The following is a 27549-nucleotide window of genomic DNA, read 5'->3' as shown; positions in this document are numbered from 1 at the left end:
TGGAAGGATTGGGGGCACCTGGGGAGATGGGGGTTACATAGTGGAAGGATTGGGGGCACCTGGGGAGATGGGGGTTACATAGTGGAAGGATTGGGGGCACCTGGGGAGATGGGGGGGTTACATAGGGGAAGGATTGGGGGCACCTGGGGAGATGGGGGGGTTACATAGTAAAAGGATTGGGGGCACCTGGGGAGATGGCGGGTTACATAGTGGAAGGATTGGGGGCACCTGGGGAGATGGCGGGTTACATAGTGGAAGGATTGGGGGCACCTGGGGAGATGGGGGTTACATAGTGGAAGGATTGGGGGTACCTGGGGAGATGGGGGGTACATAGTGGAAGGATTGGGGGCACCTGGGGAGATGGGGGGTACATAGTGGAAGGATTGGGGGCACCTGGGGAGATGGGGGGTACATAGTGGATGGATTGGGGGTACCTGGGGAGATGGGGGGTACATAGTGGAAGGATTGGGGGCACCTGGGGAGATGGGGGTTACATAGTGGAAGGATTGGGGGTACCTGGGGAGATGGGGGGTTACATAGTGGAAGGATTGGGGGTACCTGGGGAGATGGGGGGTTACATAGTGGAAGGATTGGAGGTACCTGGGGAGATGGGGGTTACAGAGTGGAAGGATTGGGGGTACCTGGGGAGATGGGGGTTACATAGTGGAAGGATTGGGGGTACCTGGGGAGATGGGGGTTACATAGTGGAAGGATTGGGGGTACCTGGGGAGATGGGGGTTACATAGTGGAAGGATTGGGGGTACCTGGGGAGATGGGGGTTACATAGTGGAAGGATTGGGGGGAGCTGGGGGGGTTACATAGTGGAAGGATTGGGGGCACCTGGGGAGATGGGGGTTACATAGTGGAAGGATTGGGGGGAGCTGGGGGGGTTACATAGTGGAAGGATTGGGGGCACCTGGGGAGATGGGGGGTTACATAGTGGAAGGATTGGGGGGAGCTGGGGGGGTTACATAGTGGAAGGATTGGGGGCACCTGGGGAGATGGGGGTTACATAGTGGAAGGATTGGGGGGAGCTGGGGGGGTTACATAGTGGAAGGATTGGGGGTACCTGGGGAGATGGGGGTTACATAGTGGAAAGGATTGGGGGTACCTGGGGAGATGGGGGTTACATAGTGGAAGGATTGGGGGTACCTGGGGAGATGGGGGTTACATAGTGGAAGGATTGGGGGCACCTGGGGAGATGGGGGGTTACAGAGTGGAAGGATTGGGGGTACCTGGGGAGATGGGGGGGTTACATAGTGGAAGGATTGGGGTTACCTGGGGAGATGGGGGGTTACATAGTGGAAGGATTGGGGGGAGCTGGGGGGGTTACATAGTGGAAGGATTGGGGGTACCTGGGGAGATGGGGGGTTGCATAGTGGAAGGATTGGGGGGAGCTGGGGGGGTTACATAGTGGAAGGATTGGGGGCACCTGGGGAGATGGGGGTTACATAGTGGAAGGATTGGGGGTACCTGGGGAGATGGGGGGTTACATAGTGGAAGGATTGGGGGTACCTGGGGAGATGGGGGTTACAGAGTGGAAGGATTGGGGGCACCTGGGGAGATGGGGGGTTACAGAGTGGAAGGATTGGGGGTACCTGGGGAGATGGGGGTTACAGAGTGGAAGGATTGGGGGTACCTGGGGAGATGGGGGTTACATAGTGGAAGGATTGGGGGTACCTGGGGAGATGGGGGTTACATAGTGGAAGGATTGGGGGTACCTGGGGAGATGGGGGTTACATAGTGGAAGGATTGGGGGTACCTGGGGAGATGGGGGGTTACAGAGTGGAAGGATTGGGGGTACCTGGGGAGATGGGGGGTTACATAGTGGAAGGATTGGGGGTACCTGGGGAGATGGGGGTTACATAGTGGAAGGATTGGGGGTACCTGGGGAGATGGGGGTTACATAGTGGAAGGATTGGGGGTACCTGGGGAGATGGGGGTTACATAGTGGAAGGATTGGGGGTACCTGGGGAGATGGGGGGTTACATAGTGGAAGGATTGGGGGTACCTGGGGAGATGGGGGGTTGCATAGTGGAAGGATTGGGGTGAGCTGGGGGGGTTACATAGTGGAAGGATTGGGGGCACCTGGGGAGATGGGGGTTACATAGTGGAAGGATTGGGGGTACCTGGGGAGATGGGGGGTTACATAGTGGATGGATTGGGGGCACCTGGGGAGATGGGGGGTTACAGAGTGGAAGGATTGGGGGTACCTGGGGAGATGGGGGTTACAGAGTGGAAGGATTGGGGGTACCTGGGGAGATGGGGGTTACATAGTGGAAGGATTGGGGGTACCTGGGGAGATGGGGGTTACATAGTGGAAGGATTGGGGGTACCTGGGGAGATGGGGGTTACATAGTGGAAGGATTGGGGGTACCTGGGGAGATGGGGGGTTACAGAGTGGAAGGATTGGGGGTACCTGGGGAGATGGGGGGTTACATAGTGGAAGGATTGGGGGTACCTGGGGAGATGGGGGTTACATAGTGGAAGGATTGGGGGTACCTGGGGAGATGGGGGTTACATAGTGGAAGGATTGGGGGTACCTGGGGAGATGGGGGGTTACATAGTGGAAGGATTGGGGGTACCTGGGGAGATGGGGGGTTACATAGTGGAAGGATACATATTATCTATGTTCCTGTGTAAGTGACGGGGGCTGTTGTGGAGGTTGCTCCGCACGGGAGGGGGGCTGTTGTGGTTGTATCTTCCCTGTGACCGTTATTCCAGCATCGGTGATAATTCTGGATTTGTGTATTGTTTCCTGGCTTTTCCTTAAAGTTAGATAGATTCTCTGCTCTTGTGTCTGGTATATAGGTTTGGTGCAGTGTTTACTATATGTGACTGCACAATATCTGAGATCATATTGTGGGTACTGGGAGCTGTGATATCTTCCACAGGGTCCATGATCTTAGGATTAGTTGGTAGAGCTGGTGGCGTTCCAGGTTTTGTGGTACTGTCCAGAGACGCTGCCTAATAATTAATAAAGGAAAATATTTTCCCACTAGCCCCGGGGACAGTGAGGCCCTATAGTCTGAAGTATTCAATGTTGCTGAAAGTTACACTAAATATTGAGTGTTTTAAATGTAATTTGAGGTACAAATCACCCTTAACAGCAGTAAATGTGCTCTGTGTGCCAGATAATTGTCAGATAGCATTGATTTCAACAGTGTTTTATCTGCTGAGTTAAATGGCGGTCAGCCCCCTGCGTTTATCAGGGGAGAATTGCTGGTGTTTGATGTCTGGTCCTGTATATTAGATTGTCACGCTTATAGGCTACATATTGACTAACATTAACCTTCCAGCGTGTTTTGGGAGTGTGTACATACATAGTGCTCAGAGACACCTCTGGGTGTGGGATGCAGGAATCTCCCGGGATCTGCTTATGGTGTTTGTAGGATCTTCTGGCTGCCTCAGGGTAAAGAGAAGTTGCTATGTTCGGTATTTTGAGTATGTGCTGTTTCCCAGCATGTCACATTTTCATCCTCATGTTTAATAATTCAGTGTAACCTTCTGCCCGGAGTGCTGAGAAATATTACTGTGCCGTCAAGTGATTCCGGATCCTTGTTTCCTCATTAACATTAATGCAGATAGTGTCCTTTCCCCAGTACGTGTCCACGTAGTTTGGGTTTACTCCCATATAAGGTATAGGATAATGTACATTACCACCATTAGTTGAGCTGGCAGTAAACCACCATAACAATATTACATGTTTCATCTATTTCTATCATGTCCAAACCCATGTGTGTACAGCAGAGGTGTCAGGACACCCCCTGTGTTCACAAACGTATGGAACGCTGTAACCCCAGCTGTCAGTAACCAAGATAGAGGATACAGTCCCTCCTGCAACCACTTCATTTACATCTTTTATATAGGAGACTGTTTGCACTAATCATATAGCTCTCTACATCGTCCTTCACCTCATTAATTAACTCTTATCACACAAGTGCAGCAATGAAACAACAAATCATTATATACAAGTCAGATGTGATACCTAAACATCCAGAACACAACTGTTGTGTAGTGGCATCAAATGCCACAATAGTGTGATAAATCCTAATGGTCAGAGTCCTAACTTAGACCTGGCCATAAAATGGATAATAATCATATTAGTCCTTTATTGCATTAAAATGCTGGGCCCTGTGTTGGATGCACCACAGGGATTACTTGTACACAAGCCTCTATCAGCCCTCTGGGTTCCCCCCTACACATTACATGCTATTTATGTTGTATCTGTGCCTGGTCCCATCTGTAAGTGTGTTCTAGGGTTAGGGTTTAGTATACGGCACTTACCTGTCCCATCGTCAGAGGGTTTCCTCTGTCTACAGCACATATACCTGTGTCGTCCTGCTGCTGTCATTGGGTGGGACTGAGCGGAGCACATACATTGTTGTGTTTGTCTATTCCAATCCGATGACATTGGTTAGAGATATATAAATGTGTGTCTGGGTGGGGGGGAGATCTTACACTGTTTATCGGGGTGCTTTCTCACCGTCAGTAACTGACTGTAGATGTAGGAGGATTGTACTGCTACCACCAGGCTCCTTCACAGCGACTGGAGCTGTTTACTTCTTGGTAGCTGGTATAGCTGCTGCAGCACCTCTTTAACGTGGGCTGGCTAGTACCTCCTGACCACTTACTATCGCTCAGGACTGCTGGGTAACGGGGCAGAGTATTGACACAGAGACTCTGGGTTCAACATAGAACAGTCGGGGAGCGGATTAGAGTGTAAGTTCTTGTCTGTTGGTCACGGGTACAGCAGGCAATAGGCGTCAAGCAGAATCTTGAAGCAGTGATGTTTATTGCTCAAGAGTCCTTATAAGGACCTTTACACACTAGTTGAAGGTACTAGTGATCATCCAGAAGTACAGATGGTATAATACATTACGTGGTCATACAGGGCTCTATATACCTAGCACCACAGTCTGAGATATCACATTCAATGTTTAGTACCAGGTTGCAATATATTCTCTAAACTGGGATTTAACGTAATTTAAACTTAACAAAATTCATATCAATCTGTGATTTCCTAAATGACTTGATGTTTCATTATTCAGATATCGCTCTAAGACACAGGATGAAAGGATAATAGCCACCTCTGGTGCATTCAGGCTAATAAGATGTGTTGGTCACTCACAGATGAAAAGGTCTAATTACCTTGGGATCTCCTTCAGAACGGTTACAAAAACAAATTTCCTCCAACGTGGAATATTGCCTCAGAAATCAATACATTTCCAATACAAAAATCAGTAATATTGCAATGATATGCATTGGCGCACTGCGCCATTAATTGAGATAAATGTGTACAATAAGTTATTTATAAGTGATCCAGCCATAGTATAGAAATAAAATGTCAGAGAGTGGACAGACCACTAAGGTTAATTGTGCACATATAACCCCTAAAAGAAATAAACTCTATAAAAGGGGAACCCTTCTTTTCACTCCGATTCAATTATTTTGGTGACTCTCTCACACCCTTGTGGTTTATGCATTTTCTTTTCTTTTTTAAAAAGAATCTAGTTTATTAACATTTTTTTTCCAAATAGTACAATTTTAGTGCAGGAGAAGTACAGGAGACAAGGGGGGGGGGGGGGGGGTGGTGCAAGAGAAGTACAGGAGACAAGGGGGGGAGGGGGCATGCATAATTGTATGTCTCCCATAGCACTGGCTCTTCTATGTGTTAGAATAAAACATACAGAATCCGGAATACTATAATATGTTGTAATAGCTGCAGATCTATCAGTGACAGCTCCGTGAGTATGTGACCTGCAGGTTCCAGCGTAAACAGACATAGACTGGAGTCTCTGTTGTATATACGAAGCTTTACATGATAATATGTGTATCCCAGGTCGTCATTCCCTGGAAAGTCTATGTAAATATTCTGTGCATGATGTAAACGATTGGTGAGATACAAAGGTCGTAACACTGGGCTGTATCTGGATTGTAGGGTCAGGATAGGGCTCAGTGATGATATCTTGGGGTGGTGTTAGATTGGGGGTGTAGGGTCAGGATAGGGGGCAGTGATGATATCTTGGGGTGGTGTTAGATTAGGGGTGTAGGGTCAGGATAGGGGGCAGTGATGATATCCTGGGGTGGTGTTAGATTAGGGGTTTAGGGTCAGGATAGGGCGCAGTGATATCTTGGGGTGATGTTAGATTGGGAGTGTAGGGTCAGGATAGGGCGCAGTGATGATATCCTGGGGTGGTGTTAGATTAATGGTGTAGGGTCAGGATAGGGCGCAGTGATGATATCTTGGGGTGGTGTTAGATTGGGGGTGTAGGGTCAGGATAGGGCGCAGTGATGATATCTTGGGGTGGTGTTAGATTGGGGGTGTAGGTTCAGAATAGGGCGCAGTGATGATATCTTGGGGTGGTGTTAGATTAGGGGTGTAGGTTCAGGATAGGGGGCAGTGATGATATCTTGGGGTGGTGTTAGATTAGGGGTGTAGGTTCAGGATAGGGGGCAGTGATGATATCTTGGGGTGGTGTTAGATTGGGGGTGTAGGTTCAGAATAGGGCGCAGTGATGATATCTTGGGGTGGTGTTAGATTAGGGGTGTAGGGTCAGGATAGGGCGCAGTGATGATATCTTGGGGTGGTAGATTAGGGGTGTAGGTTCAGGATAGGGGGCAGTGATGATATCCTGGGGTGGTGTTAGATTGGGGGTGTAGGGTCAGGATAGGGGGCAGTGATGATATCTTGGGGTGGTGTTAGATTGGGGATGTAGGGTCAGGATAGGGCGCAGTGAGGATATCCTGGGGTGGTGTTAGATTGGGGGTGTAGGGTCAGGATAGGGGGCAGTGATGATATCCTGGGGTGGTGTTAGATTGGGGGTGTAGGGTCAGGATAGGGCGCAGTGATGATATCCTGGGGTGGTGTTAGATTGGGGGTGTAGGGTCAGGATAGGGCGCAGTGATATCTTGGGGGTGGTGTTAGATTGGGGGTGTAGGGTCAGGATAGGGTGCAGTGATATCTTGGGGTGATGTTAGATTGGGGGTGTAGGGTCAGGATAGGGCGCAGTGATGATATCCTGGGGTGGTGTTAGATTGGGGGTGTAGGGTCAGGATAGGGCGCAGTGATGATATCCTGGGGTGGTGTTAGATTGGGGGTGTAGGGTCAGGATAGGGCGCAGTGATGATATCCTGGGGTGGTGTTAGATTGGGGGTGTAGGGTCAGGATAGGGCGCAGTGATGATATCCTGGGGTGGTGTTAGATTGGGGGTGTAGGGTCAGGATAGGGCGCAGTGATGATATCCTGGGGTGGTGTTAGATTGGGGGTGTAGGTTCAGGATAGGGCGCAGTGATGATATCCTGGGGTAGAGTTAGATTAGGGGTGTAGGGTCAGGATAGGGTGCAGTGATGATATCCTGGGGTGGTGTTAGATTAGGGGTGTAGGTTCAGGATAGTGCGCAGTGATGATATCTTGGGGTGGTGTTAGATTGGGGATGTAGGGTCAGGATAGGGTGCAGTGATGATATCTTGGGGTGGTGTTAGATTAGGGGTGTAGGGTCAAGTAAATAGTTGTGATTTTGGGGTCTGCAGATAAGTTATCCGGCTGTTGGAAGTAGTGATAGGTGATCTCACAGCCAGTTTTGGGAATATCATGAATATTTTTGGCTATTTTGTATATTTCCTGTGAGCCGTATCTCTAGGTCTGGTTGTTTCGTTATCACTCTAGAATAGGTTAAGGTTAGGGTGCAGCCGGCTCTCGTGGACGCTTCGTGTTCTCTAATCACCTGACTGCTGATTTGGAAATGTGATACCTGGAAATGTAATGAGACTGTTCTGCTGGTGTCCGTGTATTTATTGTATAGTATTGGATGTCAAAGAACATAATTGCTTTAGGATTGATGCAATCAGGAAAGATGAAATCTGTTTCTAATGAGTAGATTATTGGTCTTCCAACTTATTTATAAATATTTAGTGACACATACGAGGAGCCTCAGTTCTGTGCTTATGATGTGCTCCCACGTTGTCCCTCCGTCAGTGTATCATCTAACAGTCCTGGCTGCCCCATTATTTATGCTGTAGAGTGTATTGGAGAATGTATTGCAGCTGTCGGTTACTATTGTTGTGCTCATTGTCTTGTTTCTCTACAGCAACGGACCTGCTCCTGGCCTGGAATCCTATCTGTCTTGGACTGGCGGAGGGTATTATAGGGAAAGTCCAGCTGCACGCCGGTAAGTAGGACCCAATGCATTTCAGAGCTGCTTCTCCTTGTTGTCAAAAGGGGGGTCAACTTTTGGAAACTCCCCAAGTTGGGTAGGACCCCACCTATGTCTGAGAACTCTTTGACAGAAGAGAGCTGTCAGACATCTGTGATTGTAGCAGCCAGTTATAGAGTCAGTGGCAGCTGGTTGGATTGGTTGTGTAATGTTGGAGGTGACTTCTATGTAGCAGCTACATAGACTGATGGGCTGTACTAATGTATATTTGTATATGGCCTTGTTCCACCTATATGGTACCTCAACAGTTTATTGTCTTTCATTTGTCCGGATATTTCTGTGCACTTTCTCATATTGTAAAAATATGTTTATAATTTTGTAGAGGAAGATAACAAAAAAAACCAGGACCAGTGTAATTTGTGGAAACTGATGTTTTGCACCAGATACTTATTGTCAGTTTCTAAAGAACTTATGGGGTAGAAAAAAGAGGAGATGATATGGAGGATAGGAATACAAGGGGTAGTACTAGACAAAGTCATCAGTTCACATTGACTACAATAAGATCAGACACAATGATGAAATAGAGAAACTATTGTGGAGCTGGAAGATTGTATCACAGGAATGTTACGTATCTGCAGGACGCCCTGTTCTTCTGCAGAACAATTTGCATGAAGCTTCGCTGCAACTGTCTCCCTCACCTCTAGATTATTATTGTTGTTGTTCACATGTCGCCAAAATTCTCTGCAGTGCTGGACAGTGGGGGAAGTATATATAACACAGGAACATGCAAACAGTATAGTGGACCCTGTTCATGAGAACTTCCAATCTATTTAGAGTAAAGTACAGCTCAAGAAGAGCCAGTTTGGCTCATAACGGAGATTGGGACAGTTGTGAGGGTGCGTTAGTGGGAGTAGTATAGGTGGGAGTAGTGGAGATGTGAGGGTGTATCCGGTAGGGGGCAGGGGAGGTGCGAGGCTGTACCCGGTGGGGGCAGGGGAGGTGCGAGGCTGTACCCGGTGGGGGCAGGGGAGGTGCGAGGCTGTACCCGGTGGGGGCAGGGGAGGTGCGAGGCTGTACCCGGTGGGGGCAGGGGAGGTGCGAGGCTGTACCCGGTGGGGGTAGTATAGTTGGGTGTAGGGTAGGTGTGAGGCTGCACACGGTGGGGCCAGGGGAGGTGCGAGGGTGTATCCGGTGGGGGCAGGGGAGGTGCGAGGCTGTACCCGGTGGGGGCAGGGGAGGTGCGAGGCTGTACCCGGTGGGGGCAGGGGAGGTGCGAGGCTGTACCCGGTGGGGGCAGGGGAGGTGCGAGGCTGTACCCGGTGGGGGCAGGGGAGGTGCGAGGCTGTACCCGGTGGGGGCAGGGGAGGTGCGAGGCTGTACCCGGTGGGGGTAGTATAGTTGGGGGTAGGTGTGAGGCTGCACCCGGTGGGGGCAGGGGAGGTACGAGGCTGCACCCGGTGGGGGCAGGGGAGGTGCGAGGCTGCACCCGGTGGGGGCAGGGGAGGTGCTAGGCTGTACCCGGTGGGGGCAGGGGAGGGGCTAGGCTGTACCCGGTGGGGGCAGGGGAGGGGCGAGGCTGTACCCGGTGGGGGTAGTATAGTTGGGTGTAGGGTAGGTGTGAGGCTGCACACGGTGGGGCCAGGGGAGGTGCGAGGGTGTATCCGGTGGGGGCAGGGGAGGTGCGAGGCTGTACCCGGTGGGGGCAGGGGAGGTGCGAGGCTGTACCCGGTGGGGGCAGGGGAGGTGCGAGGCTGTATCCGGTGGGGGTAGTATAGTTGGGGGTAGGTGTGAGGCTGCACCCGGTGGGGGCAGGGGAGGTGCGAGGCTGCACCCGGTGGGGGCAGGGGAGGTGCTAGGCTGTACCCGGTGGGGGCAGGGGAGGTGCTAGGCTGTACCCGGTGGGGGCAGGGGAGGGGCTAGGCTGTACCCGGTGGGGCAGGGGAGGTGCGAGGCTGTACCCGGTGGGGGCAGGGGAGGTGCGAGGCTGTACCCGGTGGGGGCAGGGGAGGTGCGAGGCTGTACCCGGTGGGGGCAGGGGTGGTGGGAGGCTGTACCCGGTGGGGGCAGGGGAGGTGCGAGGCTGTACCCGGTGGGGGGAGGGGAGGTGCGAGGCTGTACCCGGTGGGGGGAGGGGAGGTGCTAGGCTGTACCCGGTGGGGCCAGGGGTGGTGGGAGGCTGTACCCGGTGGGGGCAGGGGAGGTGCGAGGCTGTACCCGGTGGGGGGAGGGGAGGTGCGAGGCTGTACCCTGTGGGGGTAGTATAGTTGGGTGTAGGGTAGGTGTGAGGCTGCACACGGTGGGGCCAGGGGAGGTGCGAGGGTGTATCCGGTGGGAGCAGGAGAGGTGCGAGGCTGTACCCGGTGGGGGCAGGGGAGGTGCGAGGCTGTACACGGTGGGGGCAGGGGAGGTGCGAGGCTGTACCCGGTGGGGGTAGGGGAGGTGCGAGGCTGTACCCGGTGGGGGTAGTATAGTTGGGGGTAGGTGTGAGGCTGCACACGGTGGGGGCAGGGGAGGTGCGAGGCTGTACCCGGTGGGGGCAGGGGAGGTGCTAGGCTGTACCCGGTGGGGGCAGGGGAGGGGCGAGGCTGTACCCGGTGGGGGCAGGGGAGGTGCGAGGCTGCACCCGGTGGGGGCAGGGGAGGTGCGAGGCTGCACCCGGTGGGGGCAGGGGAGGTGCTAGGCTGTACCCGGTGGGGGCAGGGGAGGGGCTAGGCTGTACCCGGTGGGGGCAGGGGAGGGGCGAGGCTGTACCCGGTGGGGGTAGTATAGTTGGGAGTAGGGTAGCTGTGAGGGTGCACACGGTGGGGGTAGGGGAGGTGCGAGGCTGTACCCGGTGGGGGCAGGGGAGGTGCTAGGCTGTACCCGGTGGGGGCAGGGGAGGGGCTAGGCTGTACCCGGTGGGGGCAGGGGAGGGGCGAGGCTGTACCCGGTGGGGGTAGTATAGTTGGGAGTAGGGTAGCTGTGAGGGTGCACACGGTGGGGGTAGGGGAGGTGTGGGGGTGCACTAGTAGTATAGTTGGACGTAGAGCGGACTGTACTAAACTAATGGATTTTCAGAGTGTGCTTAAACATTTGCAGTCTGGGGAGTGTGGTTGGGCATGGCAGCTGATTCCATAAGTGAATAGCAGCACAGTTTTGTAGGGTGGGATTGAGAGAGATGGTTGCCAGAGGCGCAGGTCAGAGATTTAGGATGGAGAGTTTTCAGATGAATTAAAGGATGGTGGTGGTGTGGGTTTTATAGGTAACGGAGTCAGCGGAGAACCGGTGTAGGTACTTAGAACGTTGCGGCAGGTGTGGAGCAGCGAGAGAGTCCATTATAAGCTGCTTTACCTTCCAGTCAGCAGACAGCCACTGTTACATTGCTCTGCCCTGATCTCTGTCACATCTCGGTGTCATTCAGTGATAACCTACGTCTCCATGTGCCAAAATGTGTTAAATGCAAACTACTATCATCTTACCGAGTGCAACTAATTATCCAACCCTGCAACGCTGCGGAGTATTCTGAAGCTATAAATAAGTTTCAAGTAGAAAACACTGTTACTTAATGCTCTGTTGAAACAGAAATACAATACCCAGTATTGATGCTAATGTCAAATAACACTCATATATCCAGGATGGAAATAACGTGACCTGGGTGATAAGCTTTGGCTGCAACTTTTGCTCGTTTTCTTATCTCTATTGTTTCCTTTGGGAGAGAGAGAAAATAACTCCAGAGAGAGATGTGGTTTTAATGATCCAGCGACGAAGAGAGAGGACACTGCCCCATACAGTAGTCTAGGTTTAGTGTGTATAATGTAACAATTAGTGTGTGTGGGCAAATAGGAGGGGCGGGAGGTGGTGCGTGTGGGCAAATAGGAGGGGCGGGAGGGGGTGCGTGTGGGTAAATAGGAGGGGGGTGAGAGGGTGTGGGGGTGTGTTGGTAAGTAGGGTGGGTGTGTGCGGGTAAATAGGAGGGGTGGGAGGGTGTGTGTGTGGGTAAATAGGAGGGGTGGGAGGGTGTGCGCGGGCAAATAGGATGGGCGGGAGGGGGTACGTGTGGGCAAATAGGAGGGGCGGGAGGTGGTGCGTGTGGGCAAATAGGAGGGGCGGGAGGGGGTGCGTGTGGGTAAATAGGAGGGGCGGGAGGGGGTGCGTGTGGGTAAATAGGAGGGGCGGGAGGGGGTGCGTGTGGGTAAACAGAATGGGCGGGAGGGGGTGCGTGTGGGTAAATAGAATGGGCGGGAGGGGGTGCGTGTGGGTAAATAGAATGGGCGGGAGGGGCTGCGTGTGGGTAAATAGGAGGGGTGGGAGGGTGTGCGCGGGCAAATAGGAGGGGCGGGAGGGGGTACGTGTGGGCAAATAGGAGGGGCGGGAGGGGGTGCGTGTGGGCAAATAGGAGGGGCGGGAGGTGGTGCGTGTGGGCAAATAGGAGGGGCGGGAGGGGGTGCGTGTGGGTAAATAGGAGGGGCGGGAGGGGGTGCGTGTGGGCAAATAGGAGGGGCGGGAGGGGGTGCGTGTGGGTAAATAGGAGGGGCGGGAGGGGGTGCGTGTGGGTAAATAGGAGGGGCGGGAGGGGGTGCGTGTGGGTAAACAGAATGGGCGGGAGGGGGTGCGTGTGGGTAAATAGAATGGGCGGGAGGGGGTGCGTGTGGGTAAATAGGAGGGGCGGGAGGGGGTGCGTGTGGGTAAATAGGAGGGGCGGGAGGGGGTGCGTGTGGGTAAATAGGAGGGGCGGGAGGGGGTGCGTGTGGGTAAATAGGAGGGGCGGGAGGGGGTGCGTGTGGGTAAATAGGAGGGGCGGGAGGGGGTGCGTGTGGGTAAATAGGAGGGGCGGGAGGGGGTGCGTGTGGGTAAATAGGAGGGGCGGGAGGGGGTGCGTGTGGGTAAATAGGAGGGGCGGGAGGGGGTGCGTGTGGGTAAATAGGAGGGGTGGGAGGGTGTGCGCGGGCAAATAGGAGGGGCGGGAGGGGGTGCGTGTGGGCAAATAGGAGGGGCGGGAGGGGGGTGCGTGTGGGCAAATAGGAGGGGCGGGAGGGGGTGCGTGTGGGTAAATAGGAGGGGCGGGAGGGGGTGCGTGTGGGTAAATAGGAGGGGCGGGAGGGGGTACGTGTGGGCAAATAGGAGGGGCGGGAGGTGGTGCGTGTGGGCAAATAGGAGGGGCGGGAGGGGGTGCGTGTGGGCAAATAGGAGGGGCGGGAGGGGGTGCGTGTGGGTAAATAGGAGGGGCGGGAGGGGGTGCGTGTGGGTAAATAGGAGGGGCGGGAGGGGGTGCGTGTGGGTAAACAGGAGGGGCGGGAGGGGGTGCGTGTGGGTAAACAGGAGGGGCGGGAGGGGGTGCGTGTGGGTAAATAGGAGGGGCGGGAGGGGGTGTGTGTGGGTAAACAGAATGGGCGGGAGGGGGTGCGTGTGGGTAAATAGAATGGGCGGGAGGGGCTGCGTGTGGGTAAATAGAATGGGCGGGAGGGGCTGCGTGTGGGTAAATAGGAGGGGCGTGTGTGTGTGTGTGTGTGTGCTGGTAGGTAGGAGGAGCGGGTGGGGGTGTGTTGGTAGGTAGCAGGGGCATGAGGGTGTGGGGGTGTGTTGGTAGGTAGCAGGGGCGGTAGGGGGTGGGGGGGTGTTGGTAGGTCGCAGGGGCGGGAAGGTGGGTGTGTTGGTAGGTAGCAGGGGCATGAGGGGATGGGCGTGTGTTGGTAGGTAGCAGGGGCATGAGGGGGTGGGCGTGTGTTGGTAGGGGCGGGAGGGAGTGTGTTGGTAGGTAGGAGGGGGTGTTGGTAGGTAGCAGGGGCATGAGGGTGTGGAGGTGTGTTGCTAGGTAGGGTGGGTGTGTGCGGTTAAATAGGAGGGGCGGGTGGGTGGGTGTGTGCGGGTAAATAGGAGGGGAGGGTGGGTGTGTGTGTGCGGGAAAATAGGAGGGACGGTAGGGTGGGTGTGTGCGGGTAAATAGGAGGGGCGGGAGGGTGTGTTGGGGATTTATCAGTCTGCCAGGACTGCATCTGGAAGGATAACTCCCTTCTTACTGCTCCGTCCTCTGGTTGTACTGGGGTTCTTTGAGGGTGAAAGTTTAAATTTGATGAACGTAGTTACTATGATTTTGGGAAGGTCACTTGTGTGGAGTGTATGAAATCAGCCAGTTTACTTCTACTGGTGAGCTGACATTTGTGGTCTCTTATCGGCCCTTTCTTATAATTTTCACTGATTTATCTTCTGCAGATCTGCCCTGGTGGCTTCTACTCATCCGCCAGAAATCCCTGATTGGAGTGCTTCCTGATGGCCATGAGATCTACAAAGTCACCAAGATTGCCGTAATTCCACTGTCTGCCGCAGAGCCTCAGGACCTTGAGCTTGAGGTAAGTGTCTACACCCAGTTGAAGATCTGTGATAGGTGAATATTAAGATATGGAGATAGACGTGTTATGAGGACATTGTAGGGACACCTGGGTTCCTGAGTTACTATATCTGGTAGGTAAAGATTGTAGTCATTCCTGGGACCTGTGGTTGGTCTGATAGGTGGAGATTGTCTATGGCAGCCAATTAGATGTTTCCTTTTACTTTGTAGATTGCACTTGAATAATTGATTGTTTAGGGTTACAGCACATTTTTCCCTTTGCACAAGTCTGCATAAATATAATCTATTCTTTTTTAACAAACATAATGAGAGATAAACTCTCAAAAACTGTTTTCCAGCATTACTGCCACAGATGGTCTGGATGGATATGTAAATAACCTTCTCAGTGGTATAAACCATGCCCCATGTCTGTGACCTGGCCGCACAGTTGTCTGACACTTGTAAATATTACTCATTTATTACTTCATATGAATTCAATGCAGCATAAATATGTGAGAAATAGTGGGAACAAACCCCTGTCAGCAATATGGTTAATTATTATAGCCAGGGCCGGTGCTAGGGTCCTCGGCGCCCTAGGCAAAATGCCAAAATCCCCCCCTCCCCCCTGCATAATGTAAAAAAATCCGCCCCCCCTGTCTTTCCTTACCTTGGCTCCATAAAGCTGGTCCTCTTCGCCGGGTCCCCGTCCCTCACTGACACTGTAGGGCCGTGATGATGATGTCACGCCCGACAGTCAGTGAGTGGAGGGGAGGAGACAGAGCGCCCCGTCAGCTGTTGGAGGGGAGGGCGGCGGTGGTGATCCATAGCATCCCCCCCTCCCCTTCCCCGTGGATCTATCTGAAGCTGTGCGGCGGCTGTGGAAGGTATGCTCAGCGGTCGCCGCACAGTTTTAAGCTACACTAATAAATGCTTTTTAATTCTGTGGCGCCCACCAGAGCCCGGCGCCCCAGGCAACTGCCTAACCTTGCCTATTGGGAGCGCCGGCCCTGATTATAGTGAAGCAGACAAAACACAGCTAACAGCAAACATCTACACTCAGTCACATCCTAACATGCACCCCCAGTCGCCTCCAAGTAGCGCCCAGTCGCCTCCGTGCTGTAAACGTGTGGAAAGAATGGAATTTATCTGAAATAATCCCCAGTAAATCTTGTTGTGGTCTTCTCAGCAGGTAACGCATCATATTAGCCCCTCAGTCACTGGTGATGGGCCAGTAATCTGGAGTCATAGCGCTCAGTGTATTTGCATTAGTGTCAGGTGATGCTCCTGATTGTCTATCTTGAACGACTTCCTCTTATTTCTCAGCTCTGTAAGAAACATCATTTCGGCATCAACAAACCAGAGAAAATAACACAGTCTCCTGACGACTCCAAGTTTCTCATCAAGACCCTCACTCAGATCAAGTCCAACGTGTCTGCCCCCAATAAGAAGAAGGTAACACTTTATGGTGATTGAGCTTTAGTGTAACTTTTGGTAGATAAGTGACCTTTATGGTCATTTATTCACTTCAGAGCATGGTTCAAAATATGGTTAATTGTGTGTTCAACATGACAAACAGTAAGTGCTGTACAGAGTCCTCTTCTGGCAACACTGTATCATTTGTAGGCCCTTGTTCATATAATTCAGTATATGTGAAGCCCGATAATCATCCGACAGTGGGCAGGTATGCTGGAACTTGTAGTTTCACAACACCTGAAGTGTCACAGGTTGTCCTGGCCTGTTCTAGATAATTGTGAGCTTCCCATTTTGTGGTACAGTTTGGGGAAGGCCCTTTCCTGTTTCAGCCTGACAATGTTCCTGTGCTACATGAAAAAACAGTCAGTATTTAACTTATGTGCAAAACAGAATACTAATTTGCACCCCTTGTATTGTAACATGGTTTTGTCCAGGAGACTTAAATAAGAAACTTCTTAATTTAAGATCCTTAATGAATCAGGCCCCTTGACCTCAACCCCATCGAACACCTTTGTGATGAATTGGAACGCCTACTGCAAGCCAGACCTTATTGTCGACATCAGTCCCCGACAGAATGGATGTGAACCCCTACAAACTCTACCCACAATAGTGGAGGCTGTTATAGTAGCAAATTGGGGGCCAGCTCCATGTTAATGTCCATGGTTTTAGAATGAGATGTTCTACAAGCACATGGAGGTGATGATCGGGTATATTACTCCTGAACCATGTGAGGACTGTATCAGCCAATCCACAGAAATCCTTCAGGACCACGGCACCCAGAGGTGCAGCCAGGTAAACGGACTTTAGGTTGAGCTGTTGCCTTTGAACGTTAAGCACATGTACCAGGGCTGTTCAGTAATAGGTCATCTCCTGGATCCTGACGGGAATAGATGAGCAATATCATGGGTTGGCAACTGGTTTCCCTTTGGGTTGCAGACACTTTCTCAAGAACCTTCCCAAGAAGCGGAGGGTTAATCCAGATAAATATTCCAGATTGACTGATATTTGGTGCTGTTCCTGGATGCTCGGGTTTGACATATTGAGGGTCTGATATCTTGTTGGGAGGGTTGGAGAGGACTCGGCGGTCGCGGTACAAGGAAACATAGGAACAATTAAATTGCTAAAACTAGAAGGGACTAAGAAACTTCCTGTAATGTAGCAAAACATGTAAAAAAAAGACTACAGCTGAAAATGTAAAAGATCTTATGGCAAAATGTTTTCATGTAGATAGAAAGCAAGAAAAAAAAAATAGTATGTGCTGGTTAAAGGATAGAAGGTGGGGAAGATAGGTGGAATATATTCAGTAAACTGGGCATGTCATTGTTACTACTGCTGTCGTTATGTAATACGTGGCCCTAATTACCTCATTAACCCCACAAACCTATGAATAGACATCGCTACACACAGCTTAGTGTGGTACCTTCTCTATCACCTGGGACTATGACACAGCTTATATGAAAGTGGAATAATGTTCTTCATGGAAATAAGCTGCTGATACTGGAACATAACCCCGGAAATGTGACACAACTCATATTACTGGTCCGGACTATCCCATGGGAGCTGATCTCTGTTCAATGCAATTGTTTTTAATCCATTTTAATTGCACCTTTCTCTCTCCTACCACTGGGGGCACTGCCAGACATTGGGGTATAGTAGTGGGTTTGGGAGTTTAGGCACTAAAACTTTATGGTTTTTATGCCCCTCCTCTCCTAGATACCTCAGGCTCCTGCCCATACCTAGTTTAGTGATAGTTTTCCCGTTTTTATTTTATTTTTTAACAGGGGTGCCTCGCGGGGATCGATCCTAAGTCCCAGAGAGGGTGAATAGTCCTGGGCTTCCTTCATCCTGATTCCCGCGCAAGGCAAGAAGTGGCTGATGCCCGGGTCTTCCTTGCACCTGTCTTGCCGGCAGTTCATCCCCTAGAATCGAGCTTTTAGTTGTCAGTCATGCCATTAGGGCTTTAGGTGCCCACGGAGGTAGTTCCTCTTTTAGCGGGCCACGGAGATAGGTCGCGCGGGGGAGATCTAGGATCCATCTCTCCCCGCCGACGGACTAGCCGGCAAGCCCCCTCCTCCATACCCCCACCTCCCCTGACAACGAGCAGCGGGGGTCTGTTAGCGCTCCCTCTATTATAGAGAGTGGCGCTGCATGAGGAGGGCATGATATCACACACGCTACCTGGGCACTGTAACAAGCGTGTTGTGGAGAGATTACCGACAGCCATAATATAGATGAGCTGTTTGGTAACTTAGAGAGGAGCAGACATTTTTTTGATGAGGGCGGATCTGGAGGAGGACCTTCGTTTCCCGCACTTCTCAGGATCCTGCACAGCGGAGTCACCATTTTAAGCTCATATCGAGCAGCTGCATGTCGCTTCTCTCCTCTCATTTACCTCTCCGGTGATTGGTATCGTTAAATTCTGTGTTTGTGTACAAAAACATTTTAAACATTCATAGTAGATTGTTCTGCCTAGCGGGAGAGGTTAAAAGTTACTTTGGGGCAGATTTGTACCCGGGTATATAGATCTGGCTACAAATTGTGTACTGCTGTTTTATTTTTGACATTAACTGTTTAGACAATAATAAATTATCTCTCTAGGTATATGCCCTCTGACGTCCCGGTCGTCAAGGTGACGGCCGGGACGTCAGAGGGCACCAGAAGCGAGCCACGGCGGCTGTGAGTACCGCCGCGGCTCGTGACACTCTGGAGGGTCTGCAATGTATTTTACTTGTGCCAAATGTAAAGTAAAACTCCCAAAAGGACAGCATGACAAAGGTGCCCTTTGCGCTGCTTGTGAGGCCGGATCTCAGGAGCGTCCCACTCCAGCACAGACACCGGTAGCCATGGTAGAGCCGCCTTGGATCAGGTCCTTTGCCTCTGCCGTGGAGAAGTTTACTACGGTGATGTTACAGGCTGCAGAGATACGTCAGAATGTTGTTGCAGACTCTCAGGTATCTCTCACTGCAGGGCAGCGCTCCACACATGTAGTAGTTGGGGGGGTGACCAGACAGAAATTGCAGGCACATCCTCACAGAGTTCTCTGACTCAGAGTGATGATCGCCTACTAGCGGTCTCCCACAGAGCTAAAAGGGTCTCACTGGATGTTAACCAGGGTCGTAGCCCAGGCTCAGATATCCCATCAGATGAGGATGGGGATGTAGACTTGGATACTCAGGAGGAAGACTCACTGAGTATTATGACCACTTTGGTGGGTAATATTGAAAGTCTGGTGTTAGGTATTAGGCATACCTTAGGTTTTGCTGACCCTACACCCTCTGCTCCCTCAGGTTTCTCCATTTTTAAAAGGACTAAATCTCAGGTTATGCCTTTTCCACCGTCATCAGAGATGGTGCAGATTGTGACGGACGCTTGGTTAAATCCAGGAAAACAGTTCTTTATACCGGGTAGATTTAAGAGTTTTTACCTGCTTTCATCAGAGGATTCTATTAAATGGGAGGCGTCTCCTAAGGTGGATAGACCGATCATCAGGTTGTCCTCTACCTCTCCCATACCTACCCAGGAGAGAGTATCTCTGGGACCCTACAGACAAAAAATGTGACAATGCTCTCCGGTCTGCTTATGCTGCTTCCGGCAGCTTGTTTAGACCCACTATGGCAATTGCATGGGCAAATAAGGCGGTACAGATGTGGGCGGAACAGTTGGTTTTGGCCATTCAGAGTAATGCTCCGCTGCCAGATCTCCTTGTTCTTGCTGAACACATTCAGGAGACGGCGGATTATGTAGGACAGGCATCCATGGATGCCGTAGCTGTCAATGCCAGGATTGGCGGCCTTATTATTGCGTCACAACGTTCCCTATGGTTACGTTCGTGGACAACGGATGCTGAGTCAAAAAGATCTTTAGAAATCCTGCCTTTTGATGGAGTCACTATGTTTGGGGCGGAGCTTGAGAAAGTGATTGAGGTAGCCACAGGGGGTAAGAGTAATGTTCTTCCCATGGAAACTCGTAAACCTCGTCAAGCTCGTTTTCGCTCCTTTCGCTCCTACTCTCAGGGCCGTGGCGGCCCACCAAGGGGTCAACCGGCCGTTTCTAGAGGAGGTGGCGGCAGAGGTAGGGGCGCTCCCAAACTGGGAACGTCGCGTCCCAGTGAAAAACCTGCAGCATTACTCCTTGGTCCCCACGCGGGTACCCGTGGTGCGGGCACGGCTTCTTCTCTTCAAGCGCCAGTGGTGGTCAGTCACGTCGGACGCTTGTATTCGAGGAGTGGTGTTGAGGGGTTATGTTATAGACTTAGTCCAGTCTTCGCCAACAAGGTTCCTTTTTTCACCGGTGCCCGCTTGTCCCCTCAGACGTCAGGCCCTGCTGGAGGCAGTGTCGAAGCTTTAGGGTGCGGGAGTGGTGGTTCCGGTGCCGAGTCAGGAAAGGGGTCAGGGGTTCTACTCCAATCTCTTCTTGGTTCCAAAACCGGACTGAACTTTTCGCCTTATACTGAACCTCAGGTCTTTAAACATGCAAGTGGTAGTCCAGAGGTTCAAAATGGAGTCTCTTCGGACAGTCATTGCAGGGATGGAAGAGGGAGAGTTTCTAGCTTCCATTGATATAGAAGATTCGTATCTGCATGTTCCCATTTTGGAACAGCATCATCGCCTTCTGAGGTTTGCGGTGGGTCCCGACCATTTTCAATTCAGGGCCCTCCCTTTCGGTTTGGCTTCCGCTCCTCGAGTTTTCACCAAAATTATGGCCGTCATGGCGAGTGTCCTAAAACGAAGGGGAGTCACGATAGTCCCGTATCTAGACGACCTTCTCTTAAAGGCAAGGTCAGCAGAGATCTTAGCTCGCCAGATTCAGACCACAATGGAGTTCTTGGAGGACCATGGGTGGATTCTGAATGTGCCAAAATCATCTTTTTCCAGCTCGGCGCATGCGCTTTCTGGGGTTGGTGTTGGACACAATGGCTCAGAGGGTGTTCCTACCTCAGGAAAAGATCATCGCCCTCCAGCGGAGAACCAGAGTACTATTGGTTCGTCCTCAAGTGTCCATGCTCACCTGCATGAAACTTCTAGGGACCATGATGTCTGTTTATGAGGCGGTTCCGTTTGCCCAATTCTATTCCCGCTCTCTTCAGCTGGAGATTCTCCGGAAGTGGTCAGGGTCACAGGAACATTTGGACAGGCAGTTTATCCGCCTGTCACACTTAACTCGGCTGTCATTGACGTGGTGGCTGTCCACGAGCAATCTCCGCAAAGGTCAGACCCTCCAATCGGGCCCCTGGACCTTAGTTACCACGGACACAAATCTTTCGGGTTGGGGAGGAGTCACCGGTCCCTTAAGGTTTCAGGGACTCTGGTCTCCCCAGGAATCGGCTCTTCCCATAAACGTATTGGAGCTGAGGGCGGTTCACAGGACTTTGACAAAGGCGCAGGGGTTTCTGAAAGGAAAACACCTTCAGATACAGTCAGACAATGCCACGGCCATGGCTTACTTAAACCATCAAGGAGGAACTCGCAGCAGGACAGCCACGCAGGAGGCGGCCAAGATTCTAGTCTGGGCGGAACATCACGTACCCCAGATTTCAGCTGTATATATCCCGGGAGTGGACAACTGGGAAGCCGATTTTCTCAGCAGGGAGAAAGTTCATCCGGGGGAGTGGTCCCTGTGCAAGGAGGTCTTCGCTCTTCTAGTTCAGAGATGGGGTCTACCAGATATAGACCTCATGGCTTCCAGACTGAATTATCAGGTTCCTCGGTATTGTGCAAAGTCCCGGGACCCTCTAGCATACGCAGCAGACGCCATGGCGATTCCGTGGCGCTTCAGGCTGGTGTATCTGTTCCCACCATTTCCGATGCTGTCTCGCGTTCTGAAGAAGCTGAAAAGAGAACGCAATCTTAGTAGCCCCTCATTGGCCTCGCAGGGCACGGTTCTCAGACATCCTAGGAATGTCAGCAGATCAGCCGTTTCGTCTGCCCATGCGCCCAGACCTGCTTGTTCAGGGCCCCCTTCACCACCACGAATTAGATCGTTTGGCTTTGACGGCGTGGCTACTGAATCCTTAGTTCTTAAGGCTAAGGGTTTTTCGTCACGGGTTATTGCCACCATGATTAGGGCAAGAAAGTCATCTTCGGCTATTTATCACAGGGTCTGGAAGACTTATATTCTCTGGTGTAAATCCAAGGGTTTCCATACTTCCAGATTTAGCCTGTCTAGATTGTTGGCTTTTTTGCAGGAGGGCCTGGATAAGGGACTCAGACTGGGTTCCCTTAAAGTTCAGGTGTCTGCGCTATCTATTTATTTTCAGCGAAGGCTGGCGCCTCTGAGTGATGTCCAGACCTTTTTACAAGGGGTCCTTCATATTCAGCCCTCATTTTCTCATCCGGTAGGACCCTGGGACTTAAATTTAGTGCTGAGGGCACTTTGTCTTCCTCCATTCGAACCCCTTCATACCGCGGAATTGCACCATCTTTCTTGGAAGACGGCTTTTCTTCTAGCTATTTCCTCCGCTAGGAGAGTGTCAGAGCTGGCAGCGCTCTGTTGTAACTCTCCATTTTTGGTGTTTCATGAGGATAGAGCGTTGTTACGTACTAAACTTTCCTTTATTCCAAAGGTAGTGTCTAGATTCCATCTCAACCAGGAGATTGTGGTTCCGGCATTTTGACCGGATTTGTCTTTTTCTTCTTCGACTGACTCTGTCGATTACGATCTTCAGCTGTTGGATGTGGTTAGGGCTCTCCGGTGCTATGTGGACCGCACAGCCTCACTTCGCAAAACAAAAGATCTGTTTGTTTTCTACAACGTTAAGAAGCGTGGTTGGCCGGCGTCAAAACAGACTATTGCTCGGTGGATCACTTGCACTAGTAGTCTGGCTTATGTCCGAGCATCTCGGCCAGTTCCTCATACGCTTAGGGCTCAGTCGACCAGGGCTGTTGCTGCGTCCTGGGCGGCGCACCATGGTGCTTCGGCTGAACAACTGTGCAAAGCGGCCACTTGGACGTCTGTTCATACTTTTGTACAGTTTTACAGATTGCAGGCTTTCGTATCTTCTGATGCGAGCTTTGGCAGGAAAGTATTGCGTGCAGCCGCTCCAGAGCATTCCCTCCCATAGAGGCTGCTTTGGTATGTCCCCAATGTCTGGCCGTGTCCCCCAGTGGTAGGAGAGAGAAAAGAGGATTTTTACTTACCGTAACATCTATTTCTCTTTCTCCACTGGGGGACACTTCGCTCCCTCCCTTGCTCTGTAGACGCTCTGATTGTGAATGTTTTTTGGCTTACATTCTTTGCCCCTTGGGGCAGCTCCTTATAGTACACTTGGTTAGTCAAAACTGAGGTATCTACTGGAGAGGAGGGGCACAACAGAGGAGGGGCACAGCAGAGGAGGGGCACAGCAGAGGAGGGGAGTAAAAACCATAAAGTTTTAGTGCCTAAACTCCCAAACCCACTACTATACCCCAATGTCTGGCAGTGTCCCCAGTGGTAGGAGAGAGAAATAGATTTTACGGTAAGTAAAAATCCTCTTTTTTGTGTGTCTTGTACTCCTGAAAAGGGATCTTTATTATTTGTACAACCATTGATTACCCTGAACATTTGCTACAATCATATTCAGCTCCTATAAGTACAATTGTTTTTCCTTCTCTCCCTTTCTTACTCCCGATCTCCCCCTTCCGCCAATATTTTCCTGAGCGCCGCACAGATTCATTGTTCCCGTACACTAGAAGTCTTCCTCTGTGTAAGAACTGGGACTGTAGAATAATCGTCCTTCTCATTCTACTTCCAGGTTAAGGAAAACAAGGAAAAGGAGAAACTTGAGCGGAGACTTCTGGATGAATTGTTCAAAATGTTTATGGATTCCGATTCCTTCTACTATAGCCGGACCTATGACCTGACGAACTCTGTACAAAGACAGAGCACAAGTGGGAAGAGTGGACTGCCGCTGTGGAAAAGGGTGAGTACTCAGGTGTTCATAATCGTGGTCCATCGCGTAGACTGTGCCTGGAATCGTTAGGTCACATATTGTAAAACTTATCGGTAATAAGCCCTCCCCCCCCCCCCCTGTCTGTGGGCACTGTGGGTAGGAGACTGGGCTCCCATCTATGGGCACTGTGGGTAGGAGACTGCCCTCCCGTCTGTGGGCACTGTGGGTCGGAGACTGCCCCCCCCCCCTGTCTGTGGGCACTATGGGTAGGAGACTGGGGTCCCCCCCCTGTCTGTGGGCACTGTGGGTCAGAGACTGCCCCCCCCCCCCTGTCTGTGGGCACTATGGGTAGGAGACTGGGGTCCCCCCCCTGTCTGTGGGCACTGTGGGTCGGCTCCTCACATGTTTATTTCTCTCTTTCAGGTAGATGAGCGCTTTTTCTGGAACAGATATATGCTGGAGGATCTCATTCAGCTGCAGGTGAGGCTGGTGGTTGTAGAGGGTTTGTGTACATTTCTGATTTCCTTTGAAAGCACCGAATATTATCCCAACTATTACCTAGAAAGTGTCTGGGACAGTTAATAAATCCAAAGGAGCTCTGTGGATGTCCTGTGGTCCCATCTTAGGATTTATGACCCTTCTGGCCAGTTGGAGTTGTTCTAGTCCAAAGTGTAGATGTTGTACAATACATTAGTATTATAATAAGGCGCAGTGCTTCCTCCTTCACATTTTACTGTCTCCTCTTATAGGTTAGATAACTTCTCATTTTTGAAGATGATGTTACGAGTTTCTTCATTTAACATCTCTTGTGTTCAGTTAAGAAAAAGAAACAGCAAAATAGTGTAAACTTGTCCCTGCATTGATATCACAGTATAGCGACATATTGCCACCTGTTACTGATGCCCCGAGCAGCTGGCCACCCAGGTGCAGATCTGTGTGTTGCCCACTTAGGTCTTGCACACTCCTCGCCACCGTGTGCAGAACAACAACTTACACTACAGTGTCAAACATCTGACAAGTTTACATATTTCTGAATGTTATTAGTTCTTTTATAGAGACCGGCTTCCATTTTAAGTTTCCCAGTCCTTTAAATGTAATGAATCCTATGGTCTGTTTGTTAGTAGGATATATAAGTACGTTGTTACTACGGACGGGGCTTCCTTATAGATGGGGGGTTGCGGATACTCCTCTTTCATTCTCGCACATGATTTACATTTTGTCCAATTGTTCCTGTAGTTCAGCATTTCTGTTCAGCAGCATCAGTAGGGATCTGAGACGTTTGGGTTTAGCCTGGAAGAGGTCATGAAATCTTCTACACAACAGTTTGAACGAACTTCATTTGACTTTAAGTGGAACCTTTTTATTCAGAGCTCAGTTCATTGGTTTCTTTCCCGTTGTGACTGAATATAATGTGTTATTTATTCACCATACGTCCTATACGTGATGAATGATGAGAACTTCTGATTCCACAGGATCAACATGGGGGAAACTGGATCCTACCCATTATACAGGGCTTTGTACAGATTGAGGAGCTCGTGGTAAACTATAATGAGTCTTCAGATGATGAGAAGAGTAGTCCGGAGACCCCTCTGCAAGAACCCACGTGCGTTGATGATGTGCACCCCCGATTCATGGTGGCTGTAATCTCACGGAGGAGCCGACATCGAGCAGGCAAGTCCTGAGCTACTGACCGATACGTGGGTGCAGTGTCTGGCTGTGGCGTGTCAGCGATGGGGTGCAGTGTCTGGCTGTGGCGTGTCAGCGGTGGGGTGCAGTGTCTGGCTGTGGCGTGTCAGTGGTGGGGTGCAGTGTCTGGCTGTGGCGTGTCAGCGGTGGGGTGCAGTGTCTGGCTGTGGCGTGTCAGCGGTGGGGTGCAGTGTCTGGCTGTGGCGTGTCAGCGGTGGGGTGCAGTGTCTGGCTGTGGCGTGTCAGCGGTGGGGTGCAGTGTCTGGCTGTGGCGTGTCAGCGGTGGGGTGCAGTGTCTGGCTGTGGCGTGTCAGCGGTGGGGTGCAGTGTCTGGCTGTGGCGTGTCAGCGGTGGGGTGCAGTGTCTGGCTGTGGCGTGTCAGCGGTGGGGTGCAGTGTCTGGCTGTGGCGTGTCAGCGGTGGGGTGCAGTGTCTGGCTGTGGCGTGTCAGCGGTGGGGTGCAGTGTCTGGCTGTGGCGTGTCAGCGGTGGGGTGCAGTGTCTGGCTGTGGCGTGTCAGCGGTGGGGTGCAGTGTCTGGCTGTGGCGTGTCAGCGATGGGGTGCAGTGTCTGGCTGTGGCGTGTCAGCGATGGGGTGCAGTGTCTGGCTGTGGCGTGCAGTGTCTGGCTGTGGCGTGTCAGCGGTGGGGTGCAGTGTCTGGCTGTGGCGTGTCAGCGGTGGGGTGCAGTGTCTGGCTGTGGCGTGTCAGCGGTGGGGTGCAGTGTCTGGCTGTGGCGTGTCAGCGGTGGGGTGCAGTGTCTGGCTGTGGCGTGTCAGCGATGGGGTGCAGTGTCTGGCTGTGGCGTGTCAGCGGTGGGGTGCAGTGTCTGGCTGTGGCGTGTCAGCGGTGGGGTGCAGTGTCTGGCTGTGGCGTGTCAGCGGTGGGGTGCAGTGTCTGGCTGTGGCGTGTCAGCGGTGGGGTGCAGTGTCTGGCTGTGGCGTGTCAGCGATGGGGTGCGGTGTCTGGCTGTGGCGTGTCAGCGGTGGGGTGCGGTGTCTGGCTGTGGCGTGTCAGCGGTGGGGTGCGGTGTCTGGCTGTGGCGTGTCAGCGGTGGGGTGCAGTGTCTGGCTGTGGCGTGTCAGCGGTGGGATGCAGTGTCTGGCTGTGGCGTGTCAGCGATGGGATGCAGTGTCTGGCTGTGGCGTGTCAGCGGTGGGGTGCAGTGTCTGGCTGTGGCGTGTCAGCGATGGGGTGCAGTGTCTGGCTGTGGCGTGTCAGCGATGGGGTGCAGTGTCTGGCTGTGGCGTGTCAGCGATGGGGTGCCGTATCTGGCTGTGGCGTGTCAGCGATGGGGTGCGGTGTCTGGCTGTGGCGTGTCAGCGGTGGGGTGCGGTGTCTGGCTGTGGCGTGTCAGCGGTGGGGTGCAGTGTCTGGCTGTGGCGTGTCAGCGATGGGGTGCAGTGTCTGGCTGTGGCGTGTCAGCGATGGGGTGCAGTGTCTGGCTGTGGCGTGTCAGCGGTGGGGTGCAGTGTCTGGCTGTGGCGTGTCAGCGGTGGGGTGCAGTGTCTGGCTGTGGCGTGTCAGCGGTGGGGTGCAGTGTCTGGCTGTGGCGTGTCAGCGATGGGGTGCAGTGTCTGGCTGTGGCGTGTCAGCGGTGGGGTGCAGTGTCTGGCTGTGGCGTGTCAGCGATGGGATGCAGTGTCTGGCTGTGGCGTGTCAGCGGTGGGGTGCAGTGTCTGGCTGTGGCGTGTCAGCGATGGGGTGCAGTGTCTGGCTGTGGCGTGTCAGCGATGGGGTGCAGTGTCTGGCTGTGGCGTGTCAGCGATGGGGTGCCGTATCTGGCTGTGGCGTGTCAGCGATGGGGTGCGGTGTCTGGCTGTGGCGTGTCAGCGATGGGGTGCGGTGTCTGGCTGTGGCGTGTCAGCGATGGGGTGCAGTGTCTGGCTGTGGCGTGTCAGCGATGGGGTGCCGTATCTGGCTGTGGCGTGTCAGCGATGGGGTGCGGTGTCTGGCTGTGGCGTGTCAGCGGTGGGGTGCAGTGTCTGGCTGTGGCGTGTCAGCGATGGGGTGCAGTGTCTGGCTGTGGCGTGTCAGCGATGGGATGCAGTGTCTGGCTGTGGGGT

General features: G+C 52.4%; 1 protein-coding gene across 4 annotated transcripts in view; it reads left to right on the top strand.

Annotated features, from left to right (window-relative positions):
* The window catches only part of INPP5F (inositol polyphosphate-5-phosphatase F), a 58561-nt gene that overhangs the window by 2823 nt on the left and 28189 nt on the right, over positions 1–27549 (top strand). For 3 of the 4 annotated variants that reach the window (XM_075215537.1, XM_075215539.1, XM_075215540.1), the window contains exons 2-7: positions 8091–8171; positions 14346–14482; positions 15784–15912; positions 23663–23830; positions 24224–24280; positions 25273–25471. In XM_075215537.1, the coding sequence (XP_075071638.1) occupies positions 8091–8171; positions 14346–14482; positions 15784–15912; positions 23663–23830; positions 24224–24280; positions 25273–25471 (771 nt within the window). The remainder of the gene's footprint in view (positions 1–8090; positions 8172–14345; positions 14483–15783; positions 15913–23662; positions 23831–24223; positions 24281–25272; positions 25472–27549) is intronic. The other variant, XM_075215538.1, reaches the window with a different exon arrangement.

This window comes from Mixophyes fleayi, chromosome 6 (genome assembly GCF_038048845.1).
Source record: "Mixophyes fleayi isolate aMixFle1 chromosome 6, aMixFle1.hap1, whole genome shotgun sequence".
NCBI lineage: Eukaryota > Metazoa > Chordata > Amphibia > Anura > Limnodynastidae > Mixophyes > Mixophyes fleayi.
Note: the sequence above shows the minus strand (reverse complement) of the source record. Positions and strands in the feature narration are given on the sequence as shown.